Raw genomic sequence first — 13,316 nt, 5'->3', positions numbered from 1 at the left:
TATTGTGGGCAGGGAACGTGGCTACCAACTCTGCTGAATTGCCCTTCCCAAGCGCTTAGAACTGTGCTCTGCGCATAGTAAGCACTTTAAATAACATTGGTGGATGGGAGAAACCAGAGGAGAAATAAAATGGGTTAGGTAACTATCCCCCTTTTACAAATACAAATGGATGCATTTGACTGCGTAAGCAGAGTTCAGATTGGTGCGTAAAGGAGTCTGTGCAGATGAAATGAAGTGGTGGGACCGCTTGGGAACCACCTTTGGGTCAGCCCGGAACACGGGTGAGGAACAAGTGGCTTAGGCTTTTGGGAAAGTGGGTCTGTCCCTCGGAAAATTGGGCCTTGACCCTCCAGAACCTGACCTGGGCAAGGCCAGGCCGAACCAGGGGCAGAGGATGAAGATGACTAGTACCGTCTTCACCACAGCATGAGGGAGGGGCCGCTTTTGGGAGTGTGAGGGGTAGGGGGTGGGGAGGGGCTTGGTGACCGTTCCTGTTCATTCATTCATTCAATCGTATTTATTGAGCGCTTGCTGTGTGCAGAGCACTGTACGAAGCGCTTGGGAAGTACAAGTTGGCAACATCCGGAGATGGTCCCTACCCAACAGCGGGCTCACAGTCTAGAAGGGGGAGACAGACAACCTAACAAAGCATCGACAAAATAAAATAAATAGAATAGTAAATATGTACAAGTAAAATAGAGTAATAAATCTGTACAGACAAATACAGGTGCTGTGGGGAGGGGAAGGAGGCAGGGCGGGGGGGAAGGGGAGGGGGAGGAGGTATCATGGGGTATGCCTGTACAACACTTAAAGAGTATGAGACTATAAATCTACATAACATATCCATCTATCGATCTATCCAATCAAACGCTGTTCCCGACGATCTTCCCACTTCCTCTCGCTCCTCAACTCTACCAACCTCCCGTTCCACCCCACCTCCCCCACTTAAGCTCGTCATGTCCGGTCACTATAGTCTCCAAAACCTCACCAATTCTGAAATCCCACTCGACAACTACAATCTTCTCACTTGCCTTTTCTCACTCACACACACACACACACACACACACACACACACACACACACACACACACACACACACACACACACACACACCCCCCTCCCCCCCAAAAAAAGCTGTCTTGTCTGCCCAAATATCACTGATTGGTTGTGAAGAGTGCAGAGAGAGCTGAAGAGAGGATGGCATACATAAGCAGGGAGGTGGGAAAACCAATCAAGAGTGCCTTAAAAATGTAATAAGCGCCGAAGTCATTTAGATTGTAAGCTTGCTGCGGGCAGGGAACCTGTCTACCTTCTCTTGGGCTCTCCCACCTGCTTAGTACATAGTAAGCGCTCAATAAATGCCACTGACTGAGCTAGCTCCTGCATTGGTAGGGATTGGATCCTTGTTTGCCGGGGCATGGCTCAGTGGAAAGGGCACAGGCTTGGGAGTCAGAGGTCATGGGTTCTGATCCCACCTCTGCCACTTGTCTGCTGTGTGACCTTGGACAAGCCATTAACTTCTCTGGGCCTCAGTTACCCCATCTGTAAAATGGGGATTAAGACTGTGAGCTCCACGTGGGACAACCTGACAACCTTGTATCTACCCCAGGACTTAGAACAGTGCTTGTCACGTAGTAAGCGCTTAATACCTTCATTATTATTCACCTGTCTACTTGTTTGGTCTTATTGTCTGTCTCCCCCTCCTAGGTGTGAGCCCGTTGTTGGGTAGGGACCATCTAGATGTTGCCGATTTACACTTCCCAAGCGCTTAGTACAGTGCTCTGCACACAGTGAGGGCTCAATAAATATGATTGAATGAACGTTAGAGTCAGGGGCTGGGAGAGCGTCACTCAGAGACGCTCTGATTGCTTTCTGATTGCATTGCTTTCGTCATTAGGTTGCCACGTTTTTCTCTTCCCCGCCGCCCGCCCCCCACCTCCCCTCGGGGCCTATGAGATTTCATTTTCCACTGCCAGTGGACGGCTGATAGCCCTCAAGGGCAAGTGGGAGGTGTATGGAGTGAGAGACACAACTGACCCAAGGCTTGGGATTTCTCTGTGGCTTGACTCTGTGTGTGATACTGGCTGGTGGGCCTGTTTTCTCTCCAGTGCACGTGCAGGGATGGTAGAAGGCTGTGGACTGGAAATGGCTAGGCTGAAAAATCTGCAGTGAATCCTAAGCATCCCCCCCCCCAACACACACACTGTTTCTGGACGGTCCTTCCCACCTCTCAAAGAGCAGTGTGGCCTAGTGGAAAGAGCACGGGTCTGGGGTCAGAGGACCTGGGATTTAATCCCATGCCGCCAGTTGCCCGCTGGGTGACCATGGGCAGTCACTTAACTTTTCTTTGCCTCAGCTTCCTCCTCTGTCAAACGGGGAGTCCATTAGCCTATTCTGCCTCCTACTGAGACTGTGAATCCCTTGTGGGGCAGGAACGGTGTCCAGCCTGATTGACTTGTATCTACCCCAGCACTTAGAACAGTGCTCGACACGGAATAAAGCACTTAACAAGTACCGTAGTAATAATAATAGTAACTTTCCTGGGAAGGGACTGGTATGGCCCATGAGACATATCTACTGTCTGGCCTTAGTACAGTGCTCTGCACGTAGTAAGCGCTCAATAAATACGATTGATGATGATGATGATGGCCTTGTTTCCTGCGGTGGTGGCAGGGGAGATGGTCACCTGTTCGAGTTCGCTCTAACTTGGCTCTCTGCGCTCCCTCCCATCTCCCATTTCCACTCTTCCCCATTCCTCCTCACCTAAGGGATTCTGTTCCGAGCTGGAAGGTGGGTGGCCTAGTGACTTGGAAAAGCCTCCCCCCACCCCGACTCCACATAGGAGGGGTTCTCTTGTTTCTAGAGAATCTGAGGCTGGTGGCCGTCTTGTACTTCCCTGCGACTCAGCTGCCTCTTCTGTAAAATGGAGATTAAGACTGTGAGCCCCATGTGGGACACGGACTGTGTCCGACCTGTTTGCCTCCATCTACCCCAGCACTGAGAACAGTGCTTGGCACGTAGTGAGTGCTTCATAAATCTATTGTATAATATTATTATTATTATTCCCCCCGCTTTCTCTTGAAGACTCTGCTCCAGATCCCGGCCGCCTAGCCAAAGGGCAGGCTCTACACCAGCCTGTTTGACTGTGGATGTGGCCGTAATTGGCAGATCATGTAAGGGGGAAAACTGAACACTAGTGGTTTGTGATCTGGCTTTCCTGACCCCCCTGAACCTCCCAACAGGTTAAACCACCCGTTACCGCTGTCAAGACGAGTGGGTGACTTGAGAAGAGGGGAGGATGCGAGCATAGAAGGGGGGGGAAACCGGGCCTGGCTGGGACCCAGAAGTCAATCAATCAATCAGTCGTATTTATTGAGCGCTTACTGTGTGCAGAGCACTGTACTAAGCGCTTGGGAAGTCCAAGTTGGCAGCATATAGAGACAGTCCCTACCCAACAGTGGGCTCACAGTCTAAAAGGGGGAGATGGAGAACAAAACCAAACGTACTAACAAAATAAATAGAGTAATAAATATGCACAAACATATATACAGTCACCCGAACCGCGCGGCCTCCAGTGGGTCGCCCTTGTGAACGTTTTCTTCCCCGTTGTGTGTTCGCAGAGCTTGCGACTCCCGCCAAAGTTGTGAGGGCGGCAAACCCCAGACAGCGCAAAGGCAGCAAGGTACCGTGGCGCGGGGGGGGGCGGGAATCCCGGGGAGCGGTCCGTGCCCCTCCCGGTTCGCTCCCCTAGGATGGAGCCTCGGTTCTGGGGTGGCGGGGTACACCGACTGTGTGCAGGAGTTGAACTCCTGCCCCGCGTGGGGTTGGTTTTACCACCGTCCAAGTGGCCTGCCTTCCTGGCAGGGTGGGGGTGGGGGGGGGGGGGAGTGGCCAGTCTCCACGGGGGCGCCGGCAATCCAACAGCCGTTTAGTGCTGAGCTGTCCCTCTGCCCATTAAGGGCCCGAGGGCCGGCCCGCCCAACCACTGCCCCAGTTGGGCCCCCTCTTCCCCGCCGCCCTCCGGTAGGGTTGCCGTCCGGTAGGGTTGCCGGGGACGACGGCCGCGGGCCCCCTTTGGCCGCTCGGGGGGAAAGACCTCGGGTTCAGGGGGCGCGGTGAGCCTCGGACCCTCCTGGAGGGTAGCCGTCCCCCCTGGTAGCATCGGTAGCGGGCCTCCCGGTTGGGGAGCATCGTCAGAGGGTGGAGGGGCTGGAGACTCGCTCCGGCCTCGAGCAGACCAGGCCCCCTCCCCACGGTAAACCCTCTCTGCCTTGGATTGCAGGTTGGGGATTTTGGCGATGCCACAAACTGGCCCACGCCCGGGGAAATAGCTCACAAGAGCGTCCAGGTAAGGCTCAAGAGTTCTCTGCGGGCCCTTTGGACTGACGCAAGCCCACACACTGCAGAGGACCTAGGGCCGCTCTTCGTCGGAGCAGGAGGAAGGACTTGTTTGGCAGGTCCGCCCTCCCCCGCCCCGCCCCCCCCCCGCCCTCAGCCTCGAGTCTGTTAGGCTTGTCCGTTGCTGAGCCGGGCATCGGGTGGCGATCCCCAAGGCCTCGGATCCTCTCAGTTTGGGGTGGGCGGCCAAAAAGCCTCTTCGGCCGGGCACAGCCAGGTGGCTTCCCGGTCCATTAAAGTCCCCGTCCTGCCGCTCCGGGCGGGAACATTTTGGGGGCCTGAATATCAGGTCGAGGGGCCAGGAATAGCTCTTGTTCCCTGGGGCTGAGGATTTCCTTTTAGGGATTCCCCACTTGCCTGGCACCTTCGCTGAGCGCTGCTATTCTGGGACGGGTCCCCAGCGGGAGCCCTCACTATATAGCGTGGACCCGCCAGGGTGCCGACAGCCCCCCATTCTCCTATTTTCTCGCCCCCTTCCTTCTCCCCCCTGACAAACCCCTTCCTCAGTGTCTCCCCCAGGTTGCCCAGGTCTGGATTCTGGCCTGTTGATGAAGGGGAGATGCCCCAAGCCCCCCCATTCAGGCCCCGGGCACGTGTGTGGAGATCAGGGTGTGGGTGGGCTTTGCAAGGTGGGGAGGGGGAGCAGTCACTACAGTGGGATGGGGCCGCCCGTTTCTTCTTGTTTTAGCAGCAGCCACACAAACCCCCACCGCTGAGGAAACCACCGCTGAAGAAAGACATGAAGGAGCAGGAAAAGGGGGATGGGAGTGACAGCAAGGAGAGCCTCAAGGCCAAGTCTGACGAGTCCGGAGAGGAGAAGAACGGGGATGACGATGGCCAGAAATCTGGGCAGAAAAAGAAAGGTGAGTGGCCCGCAGGTGGCCATCCTCTGAGGCGAGGAGCGGATCTCTCCAGGAATCCGGGAGCCGGAGCCAGAGAGCGGCCCCGACCTTCCCTCCCCTCTCCCCCCGCCCCCCAGCCCAGCCAGGGGTCAGTGCCTTGGGCTACAGCAGGCGATCGAGGAGTGGCTGGGGCACAGGAGCCAAGGGAGAATTGGCAGATGGGGGAGGGCGGAGGGGTGGGAAGGGGGAGAAAACCGGCCCAGGGCAGGGTGCCCTGGAGCTAACTTCCTCGGGCTTCTCTCACGCGCACACCCTGTCCTCCAGGGAGCAAACACAAGTGGGTTCCGTTGCAAATAGACATGAAGTCAGAAGTGCCCAGGGACAAAACGGCCTCGCGGAACAACCGGCAGAATGAGCAGCACCGCCACCCCTCCAACAACCGCAGCGAGGCCAAAGGTACCGTCCGGGGATGGGAGGAGGCGGGGGGGGATTTGTGGGGGGGGGGAGGGGGCGCGTGGTTGGAGCCCAGGGACCAGGGGCGGTGCCACGTGTCCTGGCACTGCAGGTGATGGCAACAACAGCGGGCCCCTTCCGCCGGCCCCCTGGCATCGGATCATCCTCCACTGCTTGCACCAGGGTGGCAGTGTGCAAGGGGTGACTTTCAGAGGCTTTCGGGGACGGTGTCTGCTTGGGAGGAAGCTGCAGAGGGAGGGGGTGGCTTTCAGTGCCATTGAAACTGTCTGCTCTCCCTAGCTAGCTAGAATTAATCTAGGCTAGGGCCTGACCACCCGAGGCTATTGAGCTATTGAGAGTCATTAAAACCACCAGCTGGGGCCTCGGGCCAAGAGGGACCTACTGCCTGCCTGTCTGTGGTGAGCAGCTGGCCTGGGGATCCCATGCCTCAGAGAATCCCAGGGGAGGCCCGAGAACCTCTGGGACCAGACCCGCGCCACCGGGGCTGCCCACCTTGCACCCCTCAGGCCGGGGTGTCCTCAGCCCCCTCTGCCCGGGGCTGGGGAGATGCCCAGACTCAGAGGCTCTTCGGGGATGGACGCGGGGGGCTGCCGGCAGAGGGGGGGGTTCAAACGCCTCCCACAACGCAGCCCAGACCAAACCTGCCGCGGGGCAGGGGAAGGACAGTGTCCACCTGTGCCACGCTGGGGAGTGCGGGATCCCCCGTCCCTGAAGATCTCCTCCCCAGGGGGAGTGTGGGCAGCGAGGGAGGGGTTGTGCCGCAGTTGATGGTGCCCAGCTGGGTAGGCCCTGCCCTCTCGTGTCCCTGGGGTGAACGGAAGAGGAGGAAGAGGCTCCGCCAGAGCCAGGCTCTCGTGCCGCCCCACCCCTCTCCACCTCTTTCCCTTCCTTCTCCTCCTCCCTCCACTGGTAACAAGAGCCGTAGCTATGAAACAGCTGCCTGGTACAGTGACACCTTCACCCGGAGCCACGCCTAGTGTGACGACGGCCCCTGTCACACGGGGGTCCGGAAACTGAGTTGGCCCGGGCCCCCCGGGTGTGGGGGTTAATCCAGCTCTGGGTGGAGCGGGGGATCCGGGCCCTCGCAGAGCACCGATTTCAGGCGGGATAGGAGAGGAGGCATTTCGGGGAGCTGCATTAGTGTGCGTGCATGAGCTACCGGATTGGGTCCATGCATGTTCTGCACAAGGTGCTTCCTGGCCCCTGCTGTAGAGTGACGAGTGGGGCCCTCCGCCCCCCCATCTGTCCCCCATCAGGCTGGCATCCGGACAACAAGCACGAGCGGAGCTGGCCAGACCACGACGAGACCTCCAGCGTGAAGAGCGAGGGGGGGCGCCGTGCGAGGAGCCTTCCGGGGTCGAGGGCGCGGCCGTGGGCGCGGCCGTGGGCGCGCCCGGGGAGGTGCTCGCAGTAGGTCAACTCTTCCCGTGCAGCGCGGGCGGGGCGGACACTGCTCCCAGACACTGGAGCTCAGGCCTAGAGGGTTGGGTCTCGGTGCCGGAGGGAGCTTAGAAAATGTGATCCGGTGCGCTCCCCCACGTCTGGCCCCGAGCCCCCCATCCCGTCAGGGTCCCCGCCCCTGCTTCGGAGAATGTGCTCCAGCAGCTGCTGCAACCCTGTCATCTCCATCCTCTCCTTTGGGGCAGCAGCTTTCCCCCGGGCTCTGGGCGGTGGGTGCCCTTGTGGGTGAGATTCCCGGCCCCCTTCCTTCAGCAGCTCAGCACCCTCCTTCCCCCCTCCCCCCCCGTCCTGCAGCCCACTTTGACTATCAGTACGGCTACCGCAAGTTCGACGGCTCGGACGGCTCCCGCACCCCCAAGTACACCAGCAACATCACCTACTATTTCGACAACGTCAGCAGCACCGAGCTGTACGGCGTGGACCAGGAGCTGCTCAAGGACTACATCAAGCGGCAGATGTAAGTCTGCGGGGCCCGGGGAGGGCCGGGTCTGGGCCCTGAGCAGTCGGCTGTTGTTTCGGGCCGTGCTCCGTTTTCCTGGCTCCGAGGCCCTATAGTTGTCCCAGCCCAGAGCCACATTGTATCTGCCCTCGATCTCACCAAGGGAGCTGAGGAGGAGCAAGAAGTGGCCACCCTGGGGCTCAGAAATGGCCTCCAGCAGCCGTCCGGTCACTCCCCGTCCCTGTTTATGCAGAGAATACTACTTCAGCGTGGACAATTTGGAAAGGGATTTCTTCCTCCGCCGGAAGATGGACACAGACGGTTTCCTCCCCATCACCCTGATCGCTTCCTTCCATCGCGTGCAGGCCCTCACGACCGACGTGGGCCTCATCGTCAAGGTGCCGCTCCCCTCTCCCCGGGACTGTTAGCCTCGGCTCTCAAACCTTTTGGCTTTTGGCTTCCTACCCTGGGGTTACTGTCGAGCTGGGCTCAGGTGTCTCGTCCAGTTTGCCCAGGAGCCGGGGACGGAGGTAGGACGTGGCTGACTCTCTCCCGGCACGTCTCGCCTTGTTGGTCCCGGGCTGGGTCACTGCGTCATCCCTCCCACCTTGCCCCCGCAGGTCTCCCCTGGCTCTGGCCTTGATTGTAGTCTCCCCGCAGGCCCTGAAGGATAGCAAGGTGGTGGAGATTGTGGAGCAGAAAATCCGGAGGAAGGAGCAGCCGGAGAAGTGGCCGCTGCCTGGCCCGCCTATGGCCGATTACTCCCAGACGGACTTCTCTCAGCTCATCAACTGCCCCGAGTTTGTCCCTCGGCAGAGCTTCCAGAAGGAGACAGGTGAGGCGGCGGGGGGAGGGAAGGAAGACGCGGAAATCCACCCCGGCCCACTCGATCTCTGACCTGAGCTCGCGTCGCCGGCTCCGGGTGACGACACTGTGCGGGGACATCCCAGTGGCCCTGCAGAGGTGTCAGTGGCTCGGACTCTGCCATCCCACCTGACCCAGCGTACGGAGCGTCAAATTTGGGGACCTCCACAGAGGTCCTGAGTCCTCCAGTTGGGCTTGGACTGAGCCCTTGGGGCCCTTAAGCAGGGTAGGGGGTGTAGGGGAGGCTGACCGATGTCCTTGAGCTGGTGGATAGAGCACGAACCTGAGAGAAGGACCTGAGCTCTAATCCCAGTTCTGCCACTTGTCTGCTGTGTGGATCGGGGGCAAGTCACTTCACTTCTCTGTGCCTCTGTTCCCTCATCTGGAAAATGGGGGTTAAGACTGTGAGCCCCGTGGGGGACAAAGGACCGTGTCCGACCTTATTGGCTTGTATCCGCCCTAGCACTTAGTACGGTGTCTGGCACGTTGTAAGTGCCTAACGAATGCCACTATCAGTGCAGTCCAGCAGTACAAAGTGGGGTGTCCCCTACAGAATCGGCCCCCGGCTCTCCCCGCTCGGTGACCCCCGTGCCCACCAAGACGGAGGAGGTGAGCAACCTGAAGACTTTGCCCAAGGGCCTGTCGGCCAGCCTGCCCGACCTGGATTCGGAGACCTGGATTGAAGTGAAGAAAAGGCCCCGGCCTTCTCCAGCCAGGCCCAAGGTAGCGTCGTCAGGGAGAGGTAGAGGAGAAGCGGGGGGCTTTGGGGATCAGGGTCCGCCTCGGGTGTATCCCCCCTCCCGGCCAGATACCTCAATGGGAGCAGGCAGGTGCACTTGTGTCAAGTCGTCCTCATCCACCCGCCCTTCCCCTGAAAGGTCTGAACGCGGGACCCCCTTCCTCGCTTGGGCCCCGGTTGCACATCGTCCCTCCGTCCCTTCCTCCCTCCATCCCTCCCTCCCCCGCCGGCCTTCCGGGCCTCCCGCCACGGCTCCGTCCCCGCCGCAGAAGTCCGAGGAGTCCAAGTCTCCGCAGCAGACGTCCCCGGCCCAGCAGCCGCCCCAGGCCCAGCAGCCGCCGCAGCCGAAACCGAAGGACCAGGACGAGCCCGAGGAGCTGGACTTCCTGTTCGACGAGGAGATGGAGCAGATGGACGGGCGGAAGAACACGTTCACCGACTGGTCGGACGAGGACTCCGACTACGAGATCGACGACCGGGACGTCAACAAGATCCTCATCGTCACCCAGACGCCCCCCTACCTGCGGCGCCACCCCGGCGGCGACCGCACCGGCAACCACACGTCCCGCGCCAAGATGAGCTCGGAGCTGGCCAAGGTCATCAACGACGGCCTCTACTATTACGAGCAGGACCTGTGGACTGAGCAGTTTGAGCCCGAGTACTCGCAGATCAAGGTGAGGCCGCCAGTCCGGGGAGCGAATGAGCGGGTGTACCCACCTGTTAGTGTAGACAGAACCGGAGAGGGGAGTAGCCTCTAGACTTGGAAGCTCATTGTGGACGGGGATCTTGTCTACCGATACTCTCCCATGTGCTCAGTACAGTATTCTGCCCCCAGTTAAGCGCTCGTTAAACGCCCTTGATTAATCAAGTCCCGTAGAGGGGAGGTAGTGGGGAAGCGTTTTCGAAACAGTACCTTCCTTCTCCCAGGCTGGTAGTGATCTGGACCCTTTTTGGGGTAGGGGCAGCTCCAACGTGCAGGGGCTTGAGAGGGAGGGACCGGTTGCCCCGGGGACAAGCCGACAGCCCCGGGCCCGTCGCGGGCGACCGGGAGCGAGAGCTGCGGGGCCGGACGGCCTTGTTCGCGGGCAGGTGGGGACGTTCGAGAGGAGCCTGGGAAGGGGGAGGCGCAGGGATCGGTGGCGGCGTCCCCAGCCCGGCCAGCGAGGTTTGGATTCACCCCGGGTGCTCTGCTGGGCTGGAAGTCAGCCCCGAGACCTTTCCCTCCCTCTCTCCGCAGCAAGAGGTCGAGAACTTCAAGAAAGTGAACATGATCAGCAGGGAGCAGTTCGACACGCTGACCCCCGAGCCCCCCGTTGACCCCAACCAAGAGGTGCCCCCGGGGCCGCCCCGGTTCCAGCAAGGTGCGCTTAGGGCTGCTGGGGCCCAGCCTGGACTGGGACGGGTTCCCCAGGGAACTGGGCAGGGGGGACACTCGTCGGAGTCGCATTGGCTGTTGGCGTGTGTGGTGTACCGGTCCCCGCCCTCCTGCTGTCTTCTAACCTGCCCCCGATTCCCTCCCCCCGCCCTGCCGCAGTTCCCACGGACGCCCTGGCCAACAAGCTGTTCGGCGTCCCCGAGCCCTCCACCATCGCTCGCTCTCTGCCGACCACCGTCCCCGAATCGCCAAACTACCGCAACGCCCGGACCCCACGCACCCCGCGCACCCCTCAGCTCAAAGACCCGACGCAGACTCCCCGGTTTTACCCCGTGGTGAAGGAGGGCAGAACGCTAGACGCCAAGGTGAGGGAGAGGTCGGGCGCGAGGCTGGGGCCACCCTGCAGAACCGGTGACCGAGTCGACCCCCTGGCCCTCGGGGCTAGCTTTAGGGGGAGTTGTGTCCGGACCGGCTCCGCTCTGGCCTTATTTAGTGTGTTCACGGAGCCGGGTGTGGGAACCTGGGGTCCTGGGTCTCCGCAGGGTAAAGTAGTGCCCTCTTTGGGGCCTTCCCAGTGTCCGTCCTCCTGGCACTTCATGGCCGACCTGTCAGCCCTCAGGAACTCAGCTAGCTGTTCTTGGGCCATAATTCGCTGTGGTATTTGTTAAGCACCTACTGTGGACCAAGCATCGGGGTAGATATAAGAGAACCGGTTCCCACATGGAGATCACAGTGTAAAGCGAAGCGAGAACAAGTATTGAATCCCCATTTTGCAGTTGAGAGAACTGAGACACGGAGAAGTGGAGCGACTTGCCCCAGATCACACAGCGGACAGTTGGTCGCGTGGTCTCGTAGTTAGCACCGAGTAGTCCTGGGGTCTCGAGGGCCCGGGCCTCACGGGATTTCTAGCCGTGGGCCGGTCACTTCACTCCTTTCGGCCTTGGTTCCCCCACGTTAAAAGCACCCCCCCCCCCCCCCCCCTTCCCGGGGTTGCTGATGATGATGAAAGGGCCACGGGTCTCAAGGAGGAACAGGCTAGAGAAATCCAGAGATGGTTGCGAGGAGGTTGGCCGGCGGCCCGCTCCTGCCCCGACCGCGGACGGGGCGTGTGACGGCCAAGACGGAGCATCCGGAGCCCTTCGGGCGCCTGCTGACGTTGCCCCGGCGGCGGCTAACGACACCGCTGCCACACGCCTCCTCTCTGCAGACGCCCCGAAAGAGGAAGACGCGGCACAGCTCGAACCCTCCCATGGAGTGCCACGTGGGCTGGGTCATGGACTCCCGGGAGCACCGACCCCGCACGGCCTCCATCAGGTACTCGGCCAGAGTGGGAGGCGGCCGGGGGCCGGGGTCCTTGCCTCCGAGGTGCAGCTCCTCAAGTCTCGGGGAGGGAGGAGCAAGGTGATTCCGGGAGGGCGGGCGGGCGCACGCCTCTTGGTGGGCCGCCGCGTTGACGGGCACCGCTCTGTGCCGGCAGCTCGAGTCCCTCGGAGGGCACCCCCGCCGTCGGGAGCTACGGCTGCACGCCCCAGTCATTGCCCAAGTTCCAGCATCCTTCCCACGAGCTCCTCAAGGAGAACGGCTTCACACAACACGTCTACCACAAGTATCGTCGGCGCTGCCTTAATGGTATGGGCCCCGGGTCCTCAGGGGCGTCCTTTTGAAGGGCCCCGGGTCTCTCCCCCTTCTAGACTGTGAGCCCACAGTTGAGTAGGGACTGTCTCTATATGTTGCCAACTTGTACTTCCCAAGGGCTTAGTACAGTGCTCTGCACACAGTAAGTGCTTAATAAATACGATTGATTGATTAGGGGCTGGGACACAGTAAGTGCTTAATAATTACGATTGATTAGGGGCTGGGGGAGCGGGGCGGGACGGCAAGGTCAGCTCTGTGGTTGGGAGTGTGGGGGTCCAACAGAGGCCTCACCCAGAGCCTCGAGGTTGGTTCTGACCCTCTTTCCCTCGGTGCGCAGAGAGGAAACGACTGGGCATTGGCCAGTCTCAGGAGATGAATACCCTCTTCCGCTTCTGGTCCTTCTTCCTCCGGGATCACTTCAATAAGAAGATGTACGAGGAGTTCAAGCAGCTGGCCGTGGAGGATGGCAAGGAGGGCTACAGGTAGAGCAGGGTCGTAGGTGGGCAGAGAATCCGCCTTCCGAGGGCGCGGTGACGGCGCCCGCTCGGGTGCCCGGCAACTCTGAGCTTGCTTCCTGGGTCTCCGGGGGCTGGGAAGGGCCAAGCGTGGCCGGGCCATGGAGGGAGTTGGGAAGGGGGCTGCGCTTTCCTCGAGAAATTATGTCTGTCGAGTGCCTGCTCTGCTCAGAGCACTGTTCCAAGGGACCCGATGAGCACCACAGAAGCCAAAGATAGGGTCCTTGCGCTCGAGGAGCTAAGGTTTTATGGGAGAGCTAGGCAGACCAGGGTCCCGCCTCTCTCTTCTCCCATCCACCGGAGGGATGTCGAAGTCTGTTCCCGGAACGGTCACGCCGGTCCAAGAGAGGGAGGTGGGAAGGCTGGTGACCAGGGCGGAGAGGGGGGCGGGTAGGGGGACCGGGGCTGGGAGTCCTCGGCCCAGGGGTGACGGCGTATCCTCCTGCAGGTATGGTTTGGAGTGCCTTTTCCGATACTACAGCTACGGGCTGGAGAAGAAGTTCCGGCCGGACATATTCAAAGATTTCCAGGATGAGACGGTGAAGGATTATGAAGCTGGTAAGGGGCCTCTCCC

The 13,316-nt window shown here is 60.3% G+C and overlaps 1 protein-coding gene across 1 annotated transcript in view; it reads left to right on the top strand.

The window, feature by feature from the left end:
• Positions 1–13,316, top strand: part of LARP1 (La ribonucleoprotein 1, translational regulator) — a 50,408-nt gene that overhangs the window by 35,778 nt on the left and 1,314 nt on the right. The window contains 17 exon segments of the mRNA XM_038740603.1: positions 3,621–3,682; positions 4,283–4,348; positions 5,087–5,261; positions 5,565–5,696; positions 6,971–7,041; positions 7,043–7,124; positions 7,470–7,632; positions 7,868–8,012; positions 8,275–8,449; positions 9,032–9,201; positions 9,487–9,891; positions 10,455–10,578; positions 10,752–10,957; positions 11,800–11,906; positions 12,070–12,221; positions 12,565–12,709; positions 13,191–13,300. Coding sequence (XP_038596531.1) covers positions 3,621–3,682; positions 4,283–4,348; positions 5,087–5,261; positions 5,565–5,696; positions 6,971–7,041; positions 7,043–7,124; positions 7,470–7,632; positions 7,868–8,012; positions 8,275–8,449; positions 9,032–9,201; positions 9,487–9,891; positions 10,455–10,578; positions 10,752–10,957; positions 11,800–11,906; positions 12,070–12,221; positions 12,565–12,709; positions 13,191–13,300 — 2,490 coding nt within the window.

Source organism: Tachyglossus aculeatus, chromosome X1, assembly GCF_015852505.1.
Source record: "Tachyglossus aculeatus isolate mTacAcu1 chromosome X1, mTacAcu1.pri, whole genome shotgun sequence".
Classification (NCBI taxonomy): domain Eukaryota; kingdom Metazoa; phylum Chordata; class Mammalia; order Monotremata; family Tachyglossidae; genus Tachyglossus; species Tachyglossus aculeatus.
Note: the sequence above shows the minus strand (reverse complement) of the source record. Positions and strands in the feature narration are given on the sequence as shown.